A 26038-nucleotide genomic window follows, 5' to 3' on the forward strand; every position below is an offset into this window, starting at 1 on the left:
CCATCGTCTATAGCCAAGCCCTTCGATACAACCGCATCTGCTCTAATCCCACTGACAGAGACCAGAAGCTTCAGGATCTCTACCAAGCATTTATAAACCTCAACTACCCACCCAGAGAAATAAATAAGCAAATTGGAAGAGCCAGACGAATACCTAGAAACCATCTACTTCAAGACAGAACCAAGAAAACCAACAATAGAACACCACTTGTCATCACCTACAACCCCCAACTTAAACCTGTCCAACACATTATCAATAAACTACAGCCTACATTGGAACAGGATACCATACTCCAAGAGGCTCTGGGAGACAGACCCATAGTCTCCTATAGACAACCACCTAACCTCAAGATGATTCTTACCAACCACCACAGGACATACCACACTAATACCAACCCTGGTACCTACCCTTGCAACAAACCCCGTTGCCAGCTTTGTCCACATATTCATTCTGCTGATACCATTATTGGACCTAACCAAGTGAGTTATAAGATCAAGAACACACATTCCTGCGCATCCAGAAATATAATCTATGCTATCATGTGCCGAAAGTGTCCGTCTGCTATGTACATTGGACAAACATCTCAGACACTTCGCCAAAGGATTAATGCCCACAAAACAGATATCAGACAAGATCACAAAGAAAAAACAGTTTCTTGCCATTTTAACCAGAAAGGACACTCTCTCAGTGACTTAACCACCTGCATTCTGCTACAAAGACCTTTTCCATCTGCACTTGAAAGGGAATCCTCTGAACTGTCATTCATGTTAAAATTCGACACTCTCCGGGAAGGAATGAACAAACACTCAAACTATCACCACTTCCCTCTAGCTAGACAGAGACAACTCCCTTGGGTTACATTTTTATACACATTTTTATACACAGGTACAAGCAAGTTATACATCACTCCTGATGTATCAAGTTACCATCCTCTGGATGTGCCCAGTGCCAGGTGCCCTTCTTCACTCTCAAGTTCTGGAGCCATTGTTGGTTTCCCCAGTGCTCTAGAATGATGTGGTCCCACCAGTCTACACTGGTGTCCCGATGCCAGATGTGGTGGGGCATGGTGTCTATGCCACAGTAGGCAGGCTCCAGCTGCTGGACCCATTTCCCTACATACCCAAGGAGGGTCTCCCAGAAGGCCTGGGGGCTGGGTTCCTGTAGAGCATGGGAGGCAGCCTGCAGAAAGTGCTGCAAGACTGCCCAGAGGGAGCTCTGTCTCCACAGCAGTGAGTTGGGGCAACCAGAGCAAGAAGAGAAAATGCTTTGCTGTCCCTCAGAGAGGTAGGCAAGTAAGCAGAGAAACCTGAGAAATGTCTGTCCAGGGGGGTCCCTTTAATTACGAGCCTCACATAGTCTCAAGCTGCAACCACACGATGCAACTACTGACCTGATGCCCTGACTGAACTAGTTCTGTGTGGCCTTAAATGTGATTCAGCATCCAATCAGTATGGACACACTATTTGGAAATAGCTAAGCACTATTTCGATACACATTTTGTGTGTAGATGCTCTATTTTGAAATCAGCTATTCTGGAAAATCTCTTCTGGAATAGCTTATTCCGAAATAACGCTGCTGTGTAGACATAGCCTCTTTGGCCTGTTACTGTGATGGACCCAAGTCCCCCTTATCAATTCCACCCTTTGACCATGTGACCTATATTGAATTCTTTACGTTTCCCAGTGAAACTGAAAAACATTGCTCTTTTGGTCAGTCAGAATGCCATTGTTCAGTCAGCATCAGTGAGGTCACTGACTGACACACACTAGGTAAAATGCTGTAGGATAGCTAATGCTGGTATCCCAGAAAAGTGACCTTAAACAGCATCTTGTTGGAATGAGAATGATAAAAAATAGAAGTTTTGAATCCAGCAGTGGATCCCTAGCAGAGTACATCAATGTTTCTTTACAGAATTTTTTTTTTTTTTTTTTTTGTAATTAAAATACCTCAGTTTGTTTTTAAGTAAATCTTCAATGGGTACTTGGCTAGAACATAATTGGTTGTTAGAGAAGAAATTAAGGGATTACATTAATACTATATTCAAGATTAAATTAAATGCTGCTACTAGTTTGTTATGATCTAATGTATATACGTATGTGTGATAGTATGCATTTTTCCACGTGCACCCTAAAGGGGTTAATGTAGGCCAGATAGGCCAATTAACCTATAAGTATGTAATCAGGGGGACATTTAGGCTGAAAGGAAAGCCCAAATTTGGTGCAGTCCCCTTTTTAGGAACAGCCACAGATTCTATAAAGCTAGGGAGCTGGTAGTAGAAAGAGGGCTCCAGGGGAAAGACCTATACAAGGAGGGAGAGAGAGAGAGAGATGGACCTAAACCGAAGAGTTTGTTTAGTACATCCAGAGTACAAGGCTTTAGCTACAAGGGTAAAGACTGAGGGTGTGTCTAGACTACATGGTTTTGTCGACAAAAGTGGGCTTTTGTCAACAAAACTATACCTGCATCTATACTACTGTCGCTTTCTGTTGACAGTAAGTAGACAGAACACGGCAGTTTTGTCGACGCCGGTAAACCTCATTTTACGAGGCATAATGCCTTTGTCAACAGAGTTCTGTCAACTAAAAGGGCAGTCTAGATGCAGGGGTTTCTTTTGTCGACAAAAGAAGACCTCCAAGGAAACCCCCTGCTGGACACTCCTTCAGGGAAAACCTCTTGTTCCTGTCTGTAGCCATGTTTTAAAGGCACAGACACCCCTGGTAGGCATTCTGACAGAAAGCTGGCCACAGACCAACACAGTCAGCACCCAGCTCTCCCAGCTTCACTTGCACGTGGCCATGTGTGCAGCTCCAGAGCCACGAGGCTTCCAAGGGCCTTTGAGGGAGCCAGCTCAGGTTCCCTCAGGTGAGAGAGAGAGCCCCAGCCTGGTCAGGGCCAGAGGTCCTGACACAACTCGAACTGTGGGGGGGAGGAGGAAGCAGTCCAGGCCTTGCACACCCGGCGCAGGAATGCCAACATCTATGGCTGCATGACTCAAGGGCTGACTGATAAAGGGCATCACCCCAGGACACGACAACAGGTCCCAGGCCAAAGTTAAAGAGCTTCGGCAGGGCTACGTGAAGGCCCGAGAGCAGAGCTCAGCATCAGGTGCAGCCCCGATGCACTGAGCCTATTATAATGAACTGGACCGCATCCTGGGAGGCCAGGAACCTATGTCTGCACTGGTGCTCATGCAGACAGGGTTGCACACACCAGTGCAGCAGGGCTGGCAGGAGGTCCCCAGGGAAGATGTGGAGGAGAAGGAGGAAGAGCAGCAGACAGAGGACATCCTGATCCTGACCCTGCAGCCTATCCCGGAGACTCAGGAAGCCTCACAGGCATCTTCCAACGCTGGCGAAGGAACATCAGGTGAGTGCAGTCAGAGTCACAGACAGAACGGGGGAAGTGGGAGCAGAGAGGATTCAGAGCAATGTGCACATCTTGGTCCTCCTGGACAGCTTGCATCTCTCTGTGTGCACACAAGCAGGTGGGCAGGTGGTGGGTATGTGGGTGGGAGCCATGGGAGACCCAAAGTGCTGCAGGCCCCTGTTCCACTGTGGCTGCAAACTTACCTGGCCTGCATGGCCATGGTAGAGGGGGAGAGGATGTAGGGGGTGGAGGTGAACATTGCCCTAGCCACAACGGGGCCCCTGTGAGGTCAAGGCAGCTGGCAGGGCCAGACGTGGTCTTACAGTAACAACATTCTCATCTCTTGTTGTAAGGACTTGTGTGTGTAGTCCTAACACTGATCGGATCTCCCTCTCCTCCTCCACAGCCGGACCTGCTGCTGCTGACCACCGGGCAACACCAGTGCCACCACCCACACAGTCCCACAGCACCCGCAAGCATTGGAGGGCCTATAATGACCTCTTGTGGAGGCGATGGAGAAAATTGAGGGGACCATGGCCAAAATGCAGGAGACCATGTCCGAAAGATCCAAGGAGGAGGCTCGCTGGCATAATTGCCTGCTTAACGATTTCCTACCGCAGTGGAGCGCAATGTGTGCCACCCTCCGGGAGGCCCTGGCTGTGCCAGGTCCTCTCCCCCTGGGGACTCCTCCTGCCCATCCAGCTCCAGCCCCCTCTAAACCCCCCTTCCTGTCCCTGCCACTCCTCCAGCCCTGCCCCACTCTCCCTCCCCCCTCCCCCACTAGAGCAGAGCCATCTGCATTCCCAACTCAAGCCTGAGGATGGCAGGGTCCACGGACAAGAGGTGGCAAAGCCTTGAGGCCCAGGCGATACCACCATTATCCTTAAACTGTCTGTCCTCCTTCCCTCCCTCCCTCCAGATTGAAATCCCCCCTCCTACCACAGTTATAAACACATGTTAATAGTTCAAAAAAAGTTTATTTTTAACAGTTGTTGAACAATTCTATTTTTATAACAGTTGCAAATTCTAACGTTACTCCTTGATAAACATTATATTTTTCATGTTTAACATGGTGTGTGTGCCTTAACTGTTCAGAGGCTGATGGAGGGAAGGTTTTGGGATGGGGGGCAGGCCCACAGGCCCCATTGGGGAGACCTTGGGGAGTAATTGGGCTCCAGCTGAGAAGCGTTCATGCAGAGCCTCCTGGATGTGGACCCCCACCTGATAGGCTTGGCGAACGGCAGCTGTCCAAGGCTGTTCAAACCGCCTCCCCTCCAGCCATTGGCCCTCAGCCTGGGAGAAAGGCTTCCCCTTTGCTCTCCACCAGGTTGTGGAGGACGCAACATACTGCCACCACCTCTGGGATATTGTGTTCCCACATGTCGAGGAGAGTGAGCAGGCACCTAAACCTTCCCTTCAGCCGGCCAAACGCGCATTCCACTTGTAAATGTGCGCATGTCAGGTGCACGTTAAAGACTTCCCTGCTTAGGTTCAGATGCCCTGTGTATGGCTTCATGAGCCAGGGCATGAGGGGGTACCCCACATCGGCCACAATGCAGACTGGCATCTCCATGTCCCCAACAGCAAAGGTTCGCTGTGGGAAGAAGGTTCCAGCCTGCAGCCTTTCGTAAAGGTATGAATTCTGGAAGATCCGAGCATCGTGTGCCCGGCCCAACCACCCCACACAAATGTCCGTAAATAGTCCACGGTAGTCAATCAGGGCTGCAGCACAATGGAAGTACCCTTTTCGGTTAATATAACAGGCTGCTCGATGGGGCGGTGCATGGATGGGAATGTGAGTTCCATCGAGTGCTCCTCCGCAGTTTGGGAATCCCAGCCCAGCAGAACCAGTCATGATGGTGTCTAGGTTTCCGAGGTGGACAATCCAGTTCAGCAGCTCCGAGTTGATGGCCCTTATCACCTGAAGAAATAGACACATACAAACACACACAATATGAAGTTAGAGGTGTTGCCCAAGTCCTTGGGAGGTACCCTGCCTCTATCCCCCCCAAGACCCCAGGAGTCTTCCCCCTGTCCCTCCCCCGGTGATTGCTCCCAGCAGTATGGTGGAGTGAGGCCAGGAGCTCTCCACCATCTCCCCTCCATTGCCCTCCCCCCCCGCTCTCTCCTGGTACAGTCCCCCTAGCCCTCATGGACTACCCCCACCCCACTCTCCTCACCGAGAGACTTACCTCCATCAACATGGCACCAACAGTAGATCTCCCTGCACCGAAATGGTGTCCCGCTGACTGGTAGCTGTCAGGAGTGGCCAGCTTCCAGAGGGCAATAGCTACCCTCTTTTCCAGCAGGATGGCAGGGTGCAGGTGAGTGTCCTGTCATTGCAGGGCAGGGGTAAGCCAGGTACAGACCTCCACGAAGGTGGACTTCTGCATCCTGAAGTTTTGGAGCCAAGCCTGGTCAACCCACTGCTCCATTACCAGCCAGTCCCACCAGTCTGTACTTGTCTCCAGCCTCCAAAATCGCATCTCCTGGGAAAAGTTTGGAGGCAAGAACAGTGTTGCTGCATCCTGAAGTAGGGGCTCCAGCTTGGGTGCAGAATCCAGACCAGGCATTAACAGCATGAAAGTCTCATGCAGTTGCAGCAGCATTTGAAGCACTATGGAGTGGGGTCAGCTCTGGCTCCATGGCAAACAAAGGGATCAGAAAAACCTTCCAAAAAAAACCAACCACCCAAACTGCTGTGCTGTGTCAGGAAGCAGGTCACTCTCAGCAAGCACTGCAAAACCTTTGCTGTCTCTGTAGGAGGTAAGCAAGGCAGCAGAGCAACGGCTGGTCGGGGGGTCCCTTTTAGCATGTATCTCTGCAAAGGGCAGGCAGCAGCACCAGGAAGTACATGCTGCCCCTGTGACCTGGCAGAAGCAGTTTTGAGTGCCTTTTTGAGTTGACAGAGCGTTCGGCAGTCTGGACGCTCTTTGTCGACAAAGCAAATGACTTTGTCTATCCGCTTGATGCAGTCTTGATGCAATACTTCTGTTGACAAAAGCCTGTAGTCTAGACATACCCTGAGAGCCTGGAATAGGCAAGTAGGAAGTAGTGGAAGAGAGCAGCAGGAATATTTGTGGTTGCCCATGTTACACTTTGGTTCTGTGATGTGATGGGAGCCTCAAGGGTTAAAGCCGACTACCCAGTGAAAACTACTGGATGATGGTGAAACAAATGATTTTTTATTAAGTGGTCAAAACCAACAATTACCAAATAGGTGTTTAAACTAGCAATTGCTCAATACTTTTACAGTGTAGAAAAGCTTGGGCACAATTATACCCAACTGATTACAATTCTTTGATTACAATTCACTTATATCAAATCACTATCTCTAATTCGCCTAAGACAACGCAGCATACAAATGAAAAATACAAAAAACAAAGCCAAAATAATGATAATAAAAGAACCACCCACAGCCAATCCCTCCAATGTCCCTTTAGGACAGCTGGTGGAGTTAGTCATTGATTTTTTTTTTTACTGTTACCAGTTGACAACTCCTGGGTTTTTCTTCTAACACTTATACCTGGGCTAAAACTTAACCCTTTCACATAGCACAAAATCACACTATCTATACAATATAATTAATATGACTTACTTATATTTCACAGGATTATAGGATGTAATCTATGCAGCTTAACTATTAACTAAACCACCAATTAATAAATTTAAGCAATACTTACAAATCCTGCAACGATAACACAAAGACACACTAGAACTCGGAGCATGCTCAGGACTCGTGCACCCCTATATTTGATTCGAAGGGTGGGGAGGCAGCCTCAGGGTGATCAATCCTTTAGCCGGGCAAAAAAAGACACGTGCCCTCAATACACGGAACCTCCATCGAACAAAGGGGTAGAGGGTCTTTTATACAAAAATTCGGTGTCTAATGCCATGCTAGGGTCTCCATTTGGCAGGGCCTGATAGGCTAGTGACGAGGTAGTATGACAATACTGCCCTATAGGAATTTTCGTGATGTATGCGTGATCCCCTTGTGGACAGGACCAGATGGGGCATAGTTAGTGTGAGACAGTTGTGTTTTATTACCCTATGTTTACTTTTTCCCTTGCCCCTAAGACCGGTCAAGCTACGGTCAAATGAGGCTTATCTGTAAGTGCAGCTGGCACTATCTAGTCATGCTCACCTCCCTATTTTATGGCGCCTGTGAGTCTCAGGATGTCTGTAAAGTCAAATTCCATTCACAAAACCCGCATTGTGCGCTTACAAGCTATGCTTTCTCAAAGTGTGTCAGAGGCCTGCATTTTCTGTGAGTGCTTTGTGCTGCTGGATGGGTGTGACGTAGTGGGGGTACTTGCTGGGCTGTGGTGACCTCTGCTGTCTGGAGCAAGACCCAGCAGGGAAAACCTCACTATGCAAAGGTAATGCCAAACTTGTTGAACCAGACACCCCCCATGGAGAGGAACAAAGGAAGGTGGAATGCTGCCCTGGCTGGGGGGCAGGGCTGGAAGAGGGTTAGGGAGTTGCTGGCTGGAAGCATGGAGGAGACAGCCTAGGGAAAGGGACTGGAGTTTAGGGGCCCAGTCTCCCCCATCTCAAGGGGGCCTGAGGCATCCTAGCCCAGCTCTGTGACCAGATTACATCTGTGCTGTGCTGTATCCTGGAGAGGCAATAAACTTCCTCTACTCCACCGGCTGGTGCAGTCTGTTTGTGCCATTTCGGGGTGCAGAAGACGGGGGACCCCCAATGCGCCGTCACAATGGGCTATACGCGAAGGCCGTGGTCAGAAAAAGCCTGCTTTCCAACAGCCCAGACCTTTGCTTCTGGAGATAAGGTTCTGGATTGGAAACCAGAGTAGAGAACAGGCCTGAGTTCCCCTTCCAGTCACTGAATGAATGGAACAACCTGGGCAGTGAATTTGGAGGCTGTCTGAGGCCACATGTTGTTGTCACCACTGTAGTGGTGGCTAAGCCAAGGCTGTGAGCAATGATGAAGAAGATGTGGCTAGTATCCTGGAAGAGAAAGACTTCAGTGACTTGGCCAATGGGCTGAACCATGAAGGCAGCACTGCAGCTCCTGAAATGCAAGCGCTGCAGACAAAGATGGTGGGACAATGGGACAAGAAACCACAAAGAGGATGTCAGGCTAAAAGAGTTAATCCCAAGATAAAGCCATTAGGAGGCACTCCAACATGCAGGGGAGGTGTCTGTGACAATAGGACATAATTTTTCTCTTCTTTTAGGAGTATAGGTAGGTTTTTCACACATTTTCATTTCAGAAGTAATAATGTCCTTAAAAATCCTTGACCTAATGATCTGAAGTTGTCTAAAAAGTCTTTATTTAGTGTGCTGTTTTCTTTGTGTCAAAACTTATGCTAAGCTATCTAAGAACTTCACATCTTGAGGCAATCGATTTCAAGAAGATTGCCCCAAGAATTAGATCCATGGTCAGTTTTGTTCAACATCTTTATTCATGACCTGGATGAGGGGATGGATTGTACCCTCAGTAAGTTTGCGGATGACACTAAGCTAAGGGGAGAGGTAGATATGTTGTAGGGCAAGGATAGGGTCCCGAGTGACCTACAGGATTGGGCCAAAAGAAATCTGATGATGTTCAACAAAGACAAGTGCATTTGGGATGAAAGAATCCCAAGCATTGTTATAGTCTGGGGACTCACTGGCTAGGTAGAAGTTTGGCAGAAAAGGACCTGCAGATTACAGTGGATGAGAAACTGATATGAGTCAACAGTGTGCTCTTGTAGCCAAGAAGGCTAACGGCATAGGTTGCATTAGAAGGAGCATTGCCAGCAGATCTAGAGAAATGATTATTTCCCTTTATTCTACACAGGTGAGGCCACATCTGGAGGATTGCATCCAGTTCTGGGCTCCCCACCACAAAAAGGATGTGGACACATTGAAGAGAGTCCAGCAGAGGCAACCAAAATGATTAGGGGGCTGGAGCACATGACCTGCGAGGAGAGGCTGAGGGATTTGGGTTTATTTAGTCTGTGGAAGGGAAGAGTGAGCGGGGATTTGATAGCAGCCTTCAACTTCCTGAAGGAAGGTTCCACAGAGGATGGGGAGAGGCTGTTCTCAGTGATGACAGATGGCAGAACAAGGAGCAATAGTCTCAAGTTACAGTGAGGGAGGTCTAATTTGGATATTAGGAAAAACTATTTCCCTAGGAGGGTGGTGAAGCATTGGGATGGGTTACCTAGGGTGGTGGTGGAATCTCCATCCCTAGAGGTTTTTAAGATCCAGCTTGACAAAGCCCTGGCTGGGACGATTTAGTTGGGGTTCATGCTGCTTTGGGCAGGAGGTTGGACTCAGTGACCTCCTGATGTATCTTCCAGCCCAATGATTTCATGACTTTATGTGACTGACCACCGGGACCAGTTCATGGACATATATGTCAGATGGTTGGGGAAGGCGCACAACGCACATGTCTTCAGGAACTCGAGCATGTTCCAGAAGCTGCACACTGGAACTTCTTCCCTGACTGCAACATCAAGGTCAGGCACATGGACTTGGGATAGTGGAGTCCCCCTTCCCCCCCCGTACCTTCTCCCACTCACCAGGAATAATGCCCTGTAATCACACGCACCCCTGGCAGGGCTTTGTGTGGGTGGGACAGAAAAAACCCTCCCAGGGAAGGGGCTTGCACCACCCCATCACCCTGGTGGGGGACGTGGCATATTCCCTGCAGCCGTGGCTTATGAAGCCATACACCGGCCACCTCAACCCCTCACGACAGGCATTTAATGCCAGGCTAAGCTGGTCCCTCATGGTGGTCAAGGGTACCTTCAGACGCTTGAAGGTGCATGTTAGATGTCTCCTCACCCGCCTGGACCTCGGGGAGCACAACATCCCACATGTGGTGGCTGCTTCTCTGCACAGCATGTACAAAGGCAAGGGGGAGGCCTTCCTGCCATGGTGGGGGCAGAGGCTGACTGCTTAGGCAGGGCCTATGTGCATGGCTGCCATCTGGCAGACCCATCAGGGAGCTGTGTGCATCTGGAAGGCCCTGAGGGAGAGCTTCTCCCTGGGGCACCAGTGACACTCACCTGTGGGCCACCCCATTGGGGGCTTCTGCTTCACTCCTCACTGCCCCCCCTTTCCTGATTTGAAAAAAAGACACTTTTTTTTTCCAAAACTAAACACTCTGTATTTTACATAACTATGGGATCAAAGAAACTGGGGAAAGAACCTGGGAGAGGGGAAGAGAGGGTGGAAGAAGGGGGGTGTTGAAAACCTGGAAGGAGGAAGCGGGAGGAGAGGCTCAGGGTTCGGAGTGGTGACGGGCTCTGTGGATCCCACCACCATGGGTGCTGGGGCCTCGGTGTCCATGGGGGGGGGGGGGTAGGAGGGAGACTGGGTATGGAGAGAGAAGTGGGAGGGGAAAAGGAAGTGGGAGGAGTAGCAACAGCAGGGGATGGAGCAGAGGCTGGAGCGGGAGGAAGCAGCATGCTCTGCACAAAGGAGTATGCATCATTGCACAGGGAGCAGCCCTGAACAAGCAGCTCCCGCCAACTCTCCTGCCGTAGTTGCAGGTGGTCCTGGTCCCAGCCCTGGATGGTGTGGTGCACGGCTCAGTGCTGCCAGGTGCTTCCTCTAGTACTCTTCCTTGGGACGGATGTGCCTGTGGAAGCCTTGTGTGCAGGAGCATGTTGTCCACCTTCCCCTGGCAGCTGGTCTGGCTGTGGAGAACAAAGAGGGATGGTCAGTCATCCCAGGGGACAAAGTGCCTGAAGCCCAGCCCCCATCTTCAAGCCAAGAGCGACAGTTCTTGGCTCTGCCACAGATGACGAGCTTGGAGCCAGGCCAGTGGGCCCAGATGTCTCAGAGTGGGAGCTGCCCTTAGACTGAGGGCATGGCTGTGTGTGTGTGTGTGTGTGTGTGTGTGTGTGTGTGTGTGTGTGTGTGTGCGCGTGCACGTGCGCTAGAGGTGGCTTATGGAGGGAGGGTGTCCCACTCTGGGTTCAGGAGCATGGCAGGCCTCTCCATACACCCTAGCCCAAGAGGCCTCTGAGGCAGCCTCCTGGGGCCACGTGCCCAGGAGCGGCATGGCATATGCTCCCACGTGCACAAGTTGCTGCATGATCCATGTCCAGCAAGGACCAAACGTGGAGCACTCACCTCCCCTCTGCTCGGCCATCCCTTCCACCCCCTGTATGAAGGGGAATTGATAGCAGTCACATGATGTACTTTCCCCAGCCTCAGATGACGCCTGGGACACGTCCACAGGGAGGCTTCAGGGCTCCTGGGTCAGCTGCATTCTCAGGCTGTCTTCGTCTGGATCCTGATCCCACTCTCCCACCCTATCGCCATCATCTCTCCCCCCAATAAAGATGACGGGCATCTTCAGCCCGGAGTCTTTAACTGGGGTAGGGAAAAGGGACTGCCCTGCCTTCCAGAATGCGATCAAACTCCTTAAAATAAGGGCAGCTTTGCAGCTCTGCCCTGGTTCGGGAGCTGCCCTCCTTGGCCCTGGTAGAGCTCCTTAACCTTCATCCACACCTGCTCTTGGATGCGGATGTAACCTTTTGAGGCCAGACTGTCTGCCATGTGGCCATGGCAATACACATCCACATTCCTGAATCTGGTGTAGATTCTGGAGGTTGGTCTCGTCCACCCAAACCTCAATAAGGCCCAGGATCTCCGCACCAGACCAGAAAGGCGCACGTTGTTTGCAGCCCCTGGCAGGCTCCTAGAAGCTGTCTGAATGCTCCTGGGGAGCAGTGGAAGGCTGGGTGACACCATCAGTGTTGCTCCTCGTGGCCTAAATGCAGTCAGTGGCAGCTGCAAGATGGCTCAGGGCTGTCAGGCTTGCTGCAAGCCGCAAACCTTGTAGAGTCTGCAGCTGTAGAGTCTGCAGCTTTAAGGGCTCCAGGGGAAGGGGAAAAGGGGTAGAGTTTTCCTGTGTGTAGATAGAGATAGTGCCTTCTCAGCAAGGCACCCTGAGAAGGGCAGGAGGCCCCCTATTCCCTGTCTACACAGGCCCTATTCTGAAATAGCTATTTTAGAATAGGTACTATTCCTTGTAGAACGAGGCTTACAGAACTCAAAATAAGCCATCCGCTATTTTGAAATTATTTCAAAATAGCGGTTTTGCTGTGTAGATGCTCTCAAAGTTGTTCAGAATAGTGGCATGATAATTCTGAAGTAACTTTGCTGTGTAGACACACCCAGAGGGACCCATATGTGTAGATGTACCTAGGCCACTTTATTGTTTTAATCCAGCCCTACCAACAAAATTATGCTTGTTATCCATATAGTGAACCTACAAAACGTTTTCATTTATCTGGGAGCCCTTTCTGCTCTTCATTTTTCCATTTTAATTTTTGGGCTTATGCTTATAACTACCTTATTAATTCTCTGTTTTTATAAGGTGCTTCATGCTCCTTTTTTCACAATGTAGGCAGTCACAAGTGTTGTATGGAAGTTTTAAAGCAGAATGATAGATCAGAGCAGAAAAAAAGTTGGGTGGTTTTTTTTGGTTTGAAATGACAATGTAGTCATAATTTGTATATCTTTGAAAAATGTCTTCAAAGAAAAAATAATCTTTTAAATAAATTATTCAGTTGGGAAGATTGCAAAGTAGGAGTATAGTGTTGGTTTACGAGTCATTGATAAAAGCACATTTCTACCCTATTGCTGTAGTTAATATGGGACTCAAATTTTATCTAGGAAGATCAAAATTAGCAGAACTCTGTTTCTCTCTGGAGGTTTTTTGATTAGTATGTTGATGTTCAGTGCATGATGAGAATCTTAAAAATTCTAAGCAATGGCAGTAGGAAGCAGAAATTGGTCCATACAGATTATGCAGTGAAAAATGGAATAGCGGTTGATGAGGATCCATAAAGGAGACCAGGCATTTCCTTTGGAGCCACCATATTCTCTTCAACAGGAGGAGTAGGAAAGGCTCATGTTCCAATACAGAAATGCCGGACTTGTTTTCTCTTCAAAAGAGGCCCTAAGCTGCTTTGTGATAGCACTCAGAGCTAGGAAAGTTCATTTTTCTTTCTGTTCTGTTTTGGGATTTTTTTAACTGAAGTGTTCATTGCCTAAAGATCAATTTTATTTCAGGATTGCAGTGAAAGTAGTTAAATACTGCTGTATTGTGTAATATCTGCTGTCACCTGAAGCTTGTGGCAAAAAAACTCTTTTTCCCTCCTCAAAAAAGGGAGAAAAGAGCTTTCTTCAACGTTTTTTAACAGGCCTTTGTTTTCTATCCATGATCTACGCTGCTATGTGCAGAACTGGTATAGGCTTGAGGTTTTTCAGATAGTTATGTTGGGGCAATTCCCTATTTAAGATATCAAAAAAAAATTAGAATGTTAGGAAATCTTCGGGTAAACATCTCTGCTGACATGCCAATGTTTAGTGTTTTACAAGATAGAATTGCTCAAATTAAGAGGACTAGGAACTATAAGCCCCTAGTCACTGAAGGATTTTGTAGTACCTTGTATACATTCACTAATTGGCAGAACTGCAGGACATGGGAAAATGTGTAGCAAATAATTAACCATAACACTTCTTCAGGGTAACTAACTATCCCCATTTTATTGATGGAGGAAACCAAGAAAAGTTTTTGGAATGGATAAAAGGTGAGTTGGCTTAAAGCTGTAAAACCAAAATTATACATCTAGAGCAAGCAAGTCAGCCATTCTAAAGTAAAATGGTGTTATGGATTATCTTTTATCAAGCTGCCCTGCTCTGTAGCTGGACATTATATCGATTGAAGTTCTAGAATCAGTATGGCTATAGGTGACTTGGTGGAAAGAAGCTGGCAGCAACCTTACAGCCTTCAGCAGCAAATCTGAGCAACATTATCTTCACAGCTGTGAATTTGTCTAGGTTCCTCTCAAATGAAGGAAGAATGGTAGCTGAGTTTTTCATGGACCTTGAAGTAGATAGTGTTAATGAAAAATGAGGTAAACTTTCTACTCTAATGGTTGGCTTATTTTCAAGAATTTCTTCATAAGGAAAATAGCTAGAGAAAATTTTTTAAATGAAAACTGAGCTTAACACTAATATTTGTAGTCCAAGATAAGCAGGGAACATCGCAGACATGGGCTTCACAGATCCTCAGAGTCTGACTTTCTAGATAAACCTATGTAGTTTTAGTTAAACTAGTAAATTGAGTAATGAGGTATTCTTCATGTTGATTTTTAAAGCCATAAGATATTTGAGAATTTGGTAGAAAATAACATTATAGAAATCTATAATTTAAACTCCTCCTGCATTCATTTTTCATATCAGTGAGTCCAGTAGTTTTTAGTGAGTCTGCCCTCTTTTAAATAATCTCTACTTAGTAATAGCTGAGCATATCTACTTCATTGCTGATTTCACAGAACAAGCATGGCTGTTATCTGCTGTTTGAAGGCTAAAAGTTAGAAATTACAATTTACACTGGACCTTACATTTAAAATAACTGACAATTAAATTTCATAAGTTGCAAAAGGGAAAATGGCTTTGAGCCCTATTTTTAGTACTTTTATGATGTGCTAGATGATTTATTCAGCGTTGCTCAGGTCCTTAGCTCAAATAATTTTTATGGGTTTTTTTCCCCCATTTAAATCATTGTTCGGGGGTGTGGCTGGGGATTAGAGAATCAGTATGCAAGCTGCCCCAGAAGAATGGACTACCCCCAACCTGCTCTCATCACAGCATCTTGAGGCCAGGTGAGAAGTGACGCTCCATGGTTGTTGCAGCTCCAGCAGGCACAGCCGGGAGAGGCGTGCATATTCCCTAGGTGGGGCAAGTCAGGTTCCTCTGCCCCCTGCATTCCCTGGCCAGGGGGATGAATGCAGCCAACTCTGCACTCTCCCCTCGCTCCTTGACAAAGGAGAACAGCCATCAGTGTTCCTATAGGAATAAAGGGGGGAGGGAAGCTTCAGCCCCTCCTGACCTCCTTAAAGGGCATCTGAGGAGTGGGAATCTCAGGGATAGGGCAGTCCTTGATGGGTGGGGGCGTGCCCCGTTCACTTGCCTGGTGATTCTCTCTCTTTTCTGTATGATTTCATGAGAAGCCATCCCATTCCGGGCACATCCCATTTTTCTGGCACAAGCAAATCTTTACTTTGGTTTACATTTTAATAAGAGGAAGCTGCATACTGAATTTGGTGTCCCTAGCTCTTACCATTTAGGAAGAGATCTTGAACAGACAGACACATGCACAGACAAACTCAAATATATAGTAGATAAAAGACCTCAAATTAGAAAAAAAAATCTATCAGAATGAATTCTTACTTTTATTCCAACATTTTGCTTTTTTTTATTATTGCATGAAGCCAAGAGTCTTAAAATAGTTTGAGCAATGGAGTCTATGCCTAACAAATTAAAGGGCATGGCACTTTGGATTAGTTAGATCCACAAAATTTTACTGGCTGTTACATTTCTCTTGTGTCTGTTGGATGAAATAGCTCAGCTGTGCTGTTTGTATGGCTTTGTTTGTTTTTGAATGGCTTTGTTTTGCTTTGTTTTTGTTTGTATGGAAACATGGAGGCTTGTGATGAGAAAATGTGCAATTTAGGAGTGATAGAATTTTTGCGCTCATTCACACAATACAGACACTATGTATAACAAAGAAGCCAAGAGACCAAAACACTTGTTTTAAAATATTTTATTAATGATCTGGACAAACTAGACAAATGGTATGAGGTAAACAGTATGAAGTTCAATAAGAACAAATGTGAAATACTCCTATTAGGAAGAAACAACCAGTTACACACATGTAAAATGGGAAATGACTGCCTAGGAAGCAGTATTGCCAAAAGAGTTCTAGGGGTCATGATGGACCACAAGCTAACTATCAATCAACAGTGTAACACTGCTGCAAAAAAAGTAACCAACGTTCTGGGATGTATAAGAAAAAGTATTATAAGCGAGATACCAGAAGTAATTCTTCCAGTCTGCTCAGCACTGCTTAGGCTTCAGTTGAAGTATTGTGTTCAGTTCTGGGCACCACATTTCAGGAAAGACATAGAGAAATTGGAGAAGATCTAGAGAAGATAAACACAAATGATTAAAAACCTAGAAAACATGACCTATGAGGGAAGCCCTTTGGGGCTCTTGCTACATTTAAAAGGCAGAGGCACAGCAGTTGAACCTGCATGAGCAGGAGCTGCTTCAGTCCCTCTTCACGCTGCATCTTTCCTGCTGCATCTTTCTCCCCTGCCACCCACACCACCCTGCGGAGACAGTGCCAGTGGGAAACCTACTTTTAACCAGCTCCCCCAAGCACTGACTCTTTCTCCTACAGGAGCAGCAAAGGGGTGGGAGCGACTAGTCGAGTACTGACTTGATTACCTGATTAGCCTGTGCTTATCAAGTAGTCAGCTAGTCGCTTACATTGCTAATACTGGATAATTTGATTCTTTTAAGCTATAAATGCTTATAAGCAGTATATTTTTGTCAGTATTGGGGTGATTTTCTCTCAGGCTATGTCTACACTACGAATTTTGCCACAAGAGCCTATGCAAATGAAGCACAGATTAGCATTTTCTTGTGCTTTATTTGCATACTCTCTTCTGATCCATTTTTGCACTAGGGGTTTTTGCACACAAACAAGCAGTATGGACATTTCCTTTTTGCACAGAAACCCCTTTTTGTGCAAGATATCATACTGATCGTGCACAAAAAGGGGTTTTTGTGCAAAAAGGTAACATCCACAGTGCTTGTTTCTTACATTAAACTGGGATATTTTCAATATATAATGAGGAATGTTTGTGTGTGTCACCAACAGAAGTTGGTCCAATAAAAAACATCACATTCCCTACCTTCTCTCTCTCTAAATGATTATAGTCCAGACAAGATATGGGAGGCAAAATTTTACTTATCGAGTCTTAGTGCCAATTCAGGGAAGTGACCCGCACAATTTTAGTCAAATGGAGTTTTTATTATATTTTTAAGCGATATCAGAATTTCAGGCAAGTAAAGTACTCTGTTATTAACCACAAATATTTTATATTAAGTACTTGTTTCTACCCTAATGTGTTGCTATGGCAATTACAGATTCAGGCCACAAAATGAAAGTAAGCGCTTAAATATTTGAAATGATATGTTTCAAATATACCATAAAAGTACATTTAATCACTTGGTGTACTGTAAGTTGCATTTCTGAAACAAAGGGTTGTTAATTATTATAGCTAGGTGTGTATAGCATTTTAAATTAAACCTCTAACATTAATCCAGGTCATACCAAGACAATGAAATCAGCTGATCTGTAATGTGACCTTTGACATTTTTAGTTCAAATTTTAAAGCAGAATATTAAGCAGCGAGTCTTCAAACCACACAAAGTTAATTTCATTCCGAAGAAATCTGCATTTTTGTTAAAGTAAATTCAAGTGCCATTGTAAGTAATAGTCATTATGATTGCAAAGATTTTGTCAAATTAATTCTTAATTCAAACTGATGAAAACTGACTGTCTAGATTTTATAAGACAGAAAAAGAATTGGGTCTTTTGAGTCTTTCTTTGTTGGTACAAACTTGTAGTATTATACCAAATAAACACATTTCAGTTGAAGTAGTAAGTTATTTATGAAAGCATGGACGTGGCTTTTCAAATATGCAGCAGTTAAGAGAAGTGAGTGGAGGACAGCTTTTTGTCTCTAAACTGTTAATTTTTTCAGTAGGAAGATGGAGAAGGGGAGCACATGATTTTTAACATTTTATTTTGATTTTATCAGTACAAATAATATGTGAATACATTTCCAAGTGTCAGGAGCTTACAAAAAGTGGGTCTAAACACAGAAAGGAAGCTTACAAGAAGTGGAAACTTGGGTGGGTGACTACGGAGGAGTATAAATATATTGCTTGAGAATGCAGAGGTGTAATCAGGAAGGCCAAAGCAAATTGGAATTGCAGCTAGCCAGGGATGTGAAAGGTTTCTAAAGGCATATTAGCAAGAGGGTGATAAGGGAAGGTTGGGGACCCTTACTGAGTGAGGGAGGTAACCTAGTGACAGATGATGTGGGAAAAGTACTCAATGATTTTTTTTGCCTCTGTCTTCAAAGACAAGGTCAGCTCCTACACTACTACTAGGCAACACAGCTGTTGGTGGAGAAAGGACAGGTTAAGATTGATTTAGAAAAGTTGGACATACACAAACTCTTGGGGCCGGATCTAATGCATCCAGTAGTGCTGAAGAACTAGGCTGATGTGATTGTAGAGGCTTGGCGATTATCTTTGAAAATCTGTAGTGAATGGGGGAGGTCTTGGATGATTGGAAAAGGCAAATGTAGTGCCCATCATTAGAAAAGGGAAGGAGGGCAATCCAGGGAACTACAGACTGGTCAGCCTCACGTCAGTCCCTGGAAAAATCATGGAGGGAATCCTCAAAGAATTAATTTTGAAACACTTGGAAGTGATCAGGAATAGTCATCATGGATTCACGAACGGCAAGTCATGCCTGACCAATGTGATTGCCTTCTATGACAATGTAACTGTCTCTGTAGATATGGGGAAGCTGGTAGACGTGATCTATCTTGACTTTAGCAAAGGTTTTGATATAGCCTCCCACATATACTTGCCATTTATGGATTGGATAAATGGACTGTAAAGTGGATAGAAAGCTGGCTAGATTGTGGGTTTGACAAGTAGTGATCAACGGCATAATGTCTAGTTGGTGGACAGTATCAAGCGGAGTGACCCATGGGTCGGTTCTGGGGCCAGTTTTGTTCAACATCTTTATTAATGATCTGGATGAGGGGATAGATTGTACCCTCAGCAAGTTTGCAGATGACACTAAGATAGGGGGAGAGGTAGGTACGTTGGAGGGTAGGGATAGGGTCCAGAGTGACCTAGAGAAATTGGAGGTTCGGGTCAAAAAAATCTGAAGTTCAACAACGAAGAGTGCAGAGTCCTGCACTTTAGCCGGAAGAATCCCAAGCATTGTTACAGTCTGGTGACAATCTGGCTAAGCAGCAGTTTGGCAAAGAAAGACCTGGGAATAACAGTGGATGAGAAGCTGGATATGAGTCAGTTGTGTGCCCTTTTTAACCAAGAAGGCTAATGGCATATTAGGGTGTGTTAGGAGGAGCATTGCCAGCAGATATAGAGAAGTAGTTATTCCCATTTATTCAGAACTGGTGAGGGCACATCTAGAGTATTGCATCCAATTCTGGGCCCTGTCACGTAATTGGATTTTAATGTGAGCAGGCAAATCACTGTGTTCCCTCTACAGTGCGTTTTCCCCAAATTCTGTGCAAAGTGTGCAGTGTCAAATGAAAGCTGATGCTTTGCTGATTATATGTATGCTACTCATATACTTGTATGATTTTATATGTAAAGTTATTAATGTGAGCCCTGTACTTGTATTTTAAATGTTTCCTGTCTGGGAAACAGCAGTTGGCCACCTATTGTGAGGAATGGTTGCATAGAGAAAGGCCCTCAAGGTTTGCAATAAACTTCTGAGGAATGCGTCTGGGAACATGCAGGCCAGCAAGTACATCATGGCTACTTTCGTGAAGAACATGGAGAGGTCATTTGATCATGTGACCAGCTCCAGTTTGGGAGGTACCAGGAGAACAAAGAATTTCCTTCTCCATGGAAAGATTTTATAAATATCATGAGAGTGCCTCCATATGGTTTTCACTCCTGCCCTCTGCTCTGAAAGCACCACTGGTAAGGATAGAGGGCCCAGAAGGATTTGTGGACTCATCCTGACATAGGAGGCACACCAGAGACTTTTAAGTTGGCAGTTTGTTATATCTCTGCTAAGAGCCTGCATCAAGAACTGAGTGATTAATGTATGTAAAGTATTCTCTTTAACAATCTCATGCTCAGCCTTTTCTTTCTTTTATTAATAAACCTTTAGATTTTACATTCTAAAGGATTGTCCCAGTGTGTTCTTTCGGGCATGAGCCAAGGTATAAATTGACCTGGGACTAGGACTGGTCCTTTGGGACACTGAGAACCTGTTCAGAGTTAATGAGATTGTGTTTTGTAACCTCTCACTAGTGTAAGGTTCTGTGCTGTTTGAGGCACAGTGGTTAGTGGGGTATCTAAGGGATTTTGCTTGTGAGAATTCTTGCTGGTTAGGGTGGCAGCTGAAGTACTCTGTGTGACTGGTTTGGTAACTTATAGGGAAGGAACCCAATCTTGGGTTATAAGTAGCTCTGGTTTTAAGCATTTTACCCTGATCTGATGCACTCAGTCCAGACTGATTTGGTATGTTACAGTCCCCCATTACAGAAAAGATGTGGATGCATTGGATAAAGTCCAGTGGAAGGCACCAAAATGATTAGGGGGCTGAAGCACATGACTTATGAAGAGAGGCTAAAGGGTCTAGAATTATTTAGTCTACACAAGAGAAGACTGAGTTGTGTAGAAGCCTTCAACTACATGACAGGGGTGTTACGGGGTACAGGGGCTCACCCTGTCCCAGGCAGTCCCGCCGCCCCGTTCGCTGTCTCATTCACTCCCGGTCTTCATTAAACGGTGACTGGTCACTCTCCCTTCGGTCACCCAGACGATCCCTCGAGCGAGGAGGTGAGGGGGGTCCGGGCCCTCCCTCTCTCCAGACCCCAGCCCAGGGCCCTAAGGTGGGACAGACTAACCTCTCTCCCCCGACCTGGCTGATGGGGCACAGAGCCTCAACACATCAGCCCGCGGGTTCCAATATGCACCTGCCCTGGGCTGCTTCCTCACGCCTCGCTCGTCCGCTCACCAGTAGGCTTGTCCCGCTGCTTCCTCGTGCCTCTCAGTCCCTTCATCCGGCATCGTCCTCCTCGCCTGCCCTTCCCCTCCTGACTCTGCGGTTTGTATACATGGGGGGGGGGTGCCGCCCCCTCTCTTCCAGAACGCCTGCACCTGCATTTGCCCGCGGCTCCACCCTCTCCTCCCCAGCTGTCGTCACTCACCTCCGGTGTCCTCCTTGCCGCCGGCATCCGTGGGGAAGATGGCTGCCCGGGGGCGTCTGCGGGGCTGCCCGCTCCGAGGCTGGTGGGGTGGTGTTCCTCCCCCGTTGCCACCGTCTCTCCCGGCGTGGGGAGCACTTCCCCCGCGGTGCTCGGGGCCGCGCCAGTCAAGCCTCCTGCCGAGCGGCGTGTCCCGGCTGCACCACCGACCGCGTCCTCAGCGGCGGCGAGAAAAGCCGCGCCCCTTCTCCCTGCCTCGCTGGGGGGGGGCCACCCTCCGTGTGGGGTTTCCTCACCCCGTCAACCCCCGTGGTGCTTGGGTCCATGCTGGCTAAGCCGCCTGCCAAGCGGCGCGTCCCGGCTGCCCTGCCGACCGAGTCCTCGACAGCGGCGGGAAAAGCCACGCCGCTTCTCTCTGCCTCGCTGGGGGGGGCACCCTTAGTGCAGGGTTGCCTCACCCCGTCACAGGGGGGTTCCAAAGAGGATGTAGAGAGGCTGTTCTTAGTGGTGACAGATGACAAAACGAGGAACAATGGTCTCAAGTTGCAGTGGGGGTGGGTCTCATTTGGATATTAGGAAAAACTATTTCACTAGGACGATGGTGAGGTACTTGAATGGATTCTCTAGGGAGGTGGTGGAATCTCCATCCTTAGAGGCTTTAAGTCCATGCTTGACAAAATTCTGACTGGAATGATGTAGTTGGGTTTGATCTTGCTTTGGGCAGGGGATTGGACTTGATGACCTCCTGAGGTCTCTTCCAACCCTACTCTGAACCATTTCTGATTTCAGCTCTGAGTCTCTGATTCAGTAAGGTACTTTAATATATACCAAATTTTAAGCATGTGAGTGGTCCCGTTGCCCAAAAAGGGACTCCTAAAAGTTAGTTATATGCTTAAATAACTTAGGATGTAAGAGTCCAGTAAACTAAATAAGATAAGTATCCCAATAAAGTAATTAAATTGCAAATATGTATGGAAAACTGGTGTCTCAGATTACTATTAGTCATAGCCAACAGCAAAGGACAGTTCTTTAACACAAGGATGTGGCTATAAACAGTAATGATCTATCTTTTGTCAAAACAGGGATTGCTTGGTTTAAATATCAGTGGAATCTATGTAATTTGTAGGCTATATAGAAACAGTTCTCTATCGTAGACTTTCAGTTTTTTACATAGTTAATTAAATGAGAGACATTCCGTAGTGAAGAACTGAAGCACAATGTGCTTCCTTGTCTAAGTCAAGTTAATGTCAAAATAATAACAAAAGGACTACAGGTTAAACCTCTCTTGTCTGGGACTTTCTGGTCCGGCAACATCCATGGTCTGACAGGTTCAGGCAGTAAGCCCCAAGAGTGGCTGCTGCCTTGCATGGGGCCAGGCATCTGGGGGCTGGGAACCCCAGGAGCAGCTGCTGCCCTGTTTGGGACTGGTGACAGGGAGCAGAGCCCTGCGAGTGGGCTGGGGGCAGCAGAGCAAGGCAGGTGGGCTGAAGGGGAGGTCAAGCCTCCAGGTTCTCCCATGACAGCAGCCAGGGGGGAACTCTAAGGGAGCCCAGACACATGACCTCTGTTGGTCCAGCAAATTCCCTTGTTCAGGACCACTCAGATCCCAAAGGTACCAGAACAGGTTTAACCTATATCATAATTTGAGACTTACTATAAGGTGTTTTCTAATTAATTCAAAATGTATAATAAACAGTTACAAATAAGATTGGTTTTATTTTCTGTTCTAACAGCATTATTTCTCAGAACTAATTGTCAATTAAGGACATTCAGTAAAATTGTATTGTGTTGCTGATAATGTGGGGTTTTTATGTACAATTCAAATTAGGCATATATGGTTTTATACAGGGAGTTTCCAGGGTGTCCTTATGGAAAAGAATGTGTTTAGCCTATTATAATTACAAACATCTTTAAAAATACACATTTAACTTTTTGTTGTTCCTAAATAAGCAATAAAATATTAGTTGAATAAAGAATATATTGCTGTTTGAAATATGTGTTGGTGATTTACTTATTAATGTACCATTGGACATAACAGAACAGCTTTCATTTTATCAAAATAAAAATTTAAATTCAGTTATTTAGATTTCTCAAAAGATGATATAAGTGTTGTATACCTTAATAGTTACTTGCAGTTATTCTTGTGACTCCTATTTGAAGCTTCTTCTTTTTACACAGGGGAAATGATTCTTCTTCTGGTGCTAAACTTTTCATGTTGGCAATAAACTGAAAAGGACACGGGGAATGTAATGAACAAGAGGAGTGCTGACCAGCACTGGTGACTAAGGGGTTAAATAGGTAGCTAGCAAATGTGTTGGCCAGGGGGCCAGGAGAACCCAGCGAGATAGTGTTGAAATTTCAATTGGATATTGATTCCTTGCCTGCTTTCTTTGTGTGGGAGAGAATAACCAGGAATTGAGAGAGACAGAATGATGTAAGGACTGCCATGTCTCCAAGGAATTTGGGGCATGGGAGTGGACTGAACAAAATAAAAATTGGAAGTCAGTAAAAGGAAAAGCGGATCTAGTTGCAATCAGAGTACTTTTGTTTATGTTGTGGTTTGGTTTGAACTCCTCTGTGTGAATTTATGCCTCCTCTCTGCATTTACCATCTTGCATTGTGTCCAGAGACTTTTCTCTGTGTTTTAATTTTTCCTTAGTTGCTCTGTACATCTAGCAACTAAGTATGCTTTATCAAGTTTATCCTTTGTTTTGTAATAAAAATCACTTTTTTTAAGGTGATTTGATTCTTGTGTCTGGAAAGTCTGTCTGTCTGTGTGTATCTACATGCCTCTGACTGAGGGGTCAGGTACCAGAGACTGCAGCTTGTTTTTCTCTTTTCTTTTTTCAAGCTCTTTTGGGGCAGAAGAGCTTGGGGTATTCTTGGGGGTGGTTTCAAGTGTTCACCCCTGGTTTTAGGGATAAAAAAATTGCTCAGTGGCAGCAATTCCCCAACATCTGTGAATTGTGATGGGGGGGGGGGGGGAGTTTTTGGTAACCAGTGCCTATAGAGGCAAAGGTGTGGGGTTTTTTTTTTTCTTTTGAACTCTTTGCAGGCCCCTATCCTCTGCACTTGGAGTGTCAGAGTGGGGAACAACCCTGACATAGAAACAGAAATCACTGAGTTCCTTCTAAAATAACCATATTTGTCGTCATTAATATTGTGCGGAATAGGGTGCTGTAGTTCCAATGGACATGTATTGTTAGATCTAGAAACATCTTTTAGATTCTTTGTGCATTGTTTGAATTGGAAATGATTCACCTAAGTTTGGAAAGAGCAATGAAAATGAACTTTCATATTGTTTAATTTAAACTTTCTTTATTATAGCAAAAATGTTTTTTATAAAAAATGTAGTAACTTCTGCATAGTGTTCAAGGATCCCGAGGGTTCTGATGAATGGTTTTTGCCAGTGGATACTGGAAAATGGAGAAGTAAACATGACTATCCAAATTCAAACTATATTGTAATTACTTCAAAGGCTTTTTTATTAAAAATCGCAAAAATGTTATACGGCAGCCACCTCTTCATTCATGGTCAAGTTTTCTGTGTAATACAATAGCAAAATTATACGGGAAGGTTCTTCTTCGAGTAGTGTCCCCGTGGGTGCTCCACTGTCAGGTGTCGGACTTGTCCCGGTGTCGCAGTCCGGAGATTTTCCTATAGCAGTAGCCCCTGGAGGACTACGCATGTGCAGAAGCCACCTGCGATGTGCAGTTTGTCCCACCAGTTCCTTCTAACCGTCCACGGTTGCAGACGGAGTTGGGACGAGCTCCTGCCGCCACCTGAGGAGAAGAAAGAATAACAATTATTCTGCTGTCTGTTCGTCCCAGTTCAGCCCCTACCTATAGTTAGTGTTTTTGCAGTTCATAGTTAGTTTAATATATATATATATATATATATATATATATATATATATATATATATATATATATATTTAGAGACCTTTCATTCTTGTATATAGTTAAACTTTACTCTGCAGACGTTTAGCCATAGTTTGCCGGATTCTTTCAAAATGCCCAGTTCCCCAGGCTTCAAAAAGTGCACCTCGTGTGGGGATGCCATGCTGGCATCGGACGGACACGCCAGATGCATACAGTGCCTCGGGGAAGGTCACATCCCCCAAAAATGCGGGCGTTGTTCAAAGTTAACTGCTCGCACAAGGCGAGACAGAGAAATGAGGTTGAAGATGCTCCTCTTCAACGAAGCCCTCCGACTGCTGTCTCCAGAGCAACAACAAAGGGAGTTATAGCCTCGTAAGTCCCATGAGGAGGGGTAGGGGCCCTACTCAGCCTAGAAGTACGAGTGCAGGGGACACACCGGGCACCTCGGGCTTTCTGGTGAGACATGCTACGGCTAAGTCCTCTAAGCCCCACAGCACCTTGGTGCTTAGCCCTGCTGTATCTTCTATTTTGGGGTCGGCATCGCATGTCCCATCCTGCCTGGAGTCAACGCCGGTCGCAGCAGCATCAGATCAGCCGCCGAAAACGGCATCAAGAGCACAACCGGCACTGCTAGCCAAGTCGGCACTGAGAAGCTGTCCGGCACCGAAACAGCCCGTGCGGGCAACCACTGCGCCAACAACTGAGCTGGCGCCGAGGCCAGAGCCAGTGCCGAGGCACAAGCCGGCACCAAGACATGAGCCCGCACTGAGGCATGAGATGGCATGAACGCATGAGTCGGGGCTGAGAAGAGATGCGGCGCCAAGGTGCAAGTTGGCGCTGAGAAGAGATACGATGCCGAGGAGGACTGCGGCACCAGTAGAACTGACCGTGCCGACCAGCCCACATGGTGCATGGAGGGGGCCTGTACCGGATAACATCTCAGTACCAAGGACTCTGCCTCAACTCCTGG

The 26038-nt window shown here is 46.3% G+C and overlaps 1 protein-coding gene across 13 annotated transcripts in view; it reads left to right on the forward strand.

Moving 5' to 3' along the window:
* CCSER2 (coiled-coil serine rich protein 2) overlaps positions 1–26038 on the forward strand; it is a 223120-nt gene that overhangs the window by 105945 nt on the left and 91137 nt on the right. Inside the window, exon 7 of one of the 13 annotated variants that reach the window (XR_012905578.1) lies at positions 9172–9835. The exons of 10 other annotated variants lie outside the window; for them this stretch is intronic. Coding sequence is in view for 2 of the 3 variants with exons in the window: in XM_075934846.1 (XP_075790961.1) it covers positions 9172–9270 (99 nt within the window). In the remaining variant the exon portion in view is untranslated. Of the gene's footprint in view, positions 1–9171; positions 24117–26038 lie in introns of those variants that run through there. 2 more of the 13 variants (XM_075934846.1, XM_075934847.1) reach the window with 2 other exon arrangements.

This window comes from Pelodiscus sinensis, chromosome 8 (assembly GCF_049634645.1).
Source record: "Pelodiscus sinensis isolate JC-2024 chromosome 8, ASM4963464v1, whole genome shotgun sequence".
NCBI classification, from domain to species: domain Eukaryota; kingdom Metazoa; phylum Chordata; order Testudines; family Trionychidae; genus Pelodiscus; species Pelodiscus sinensis.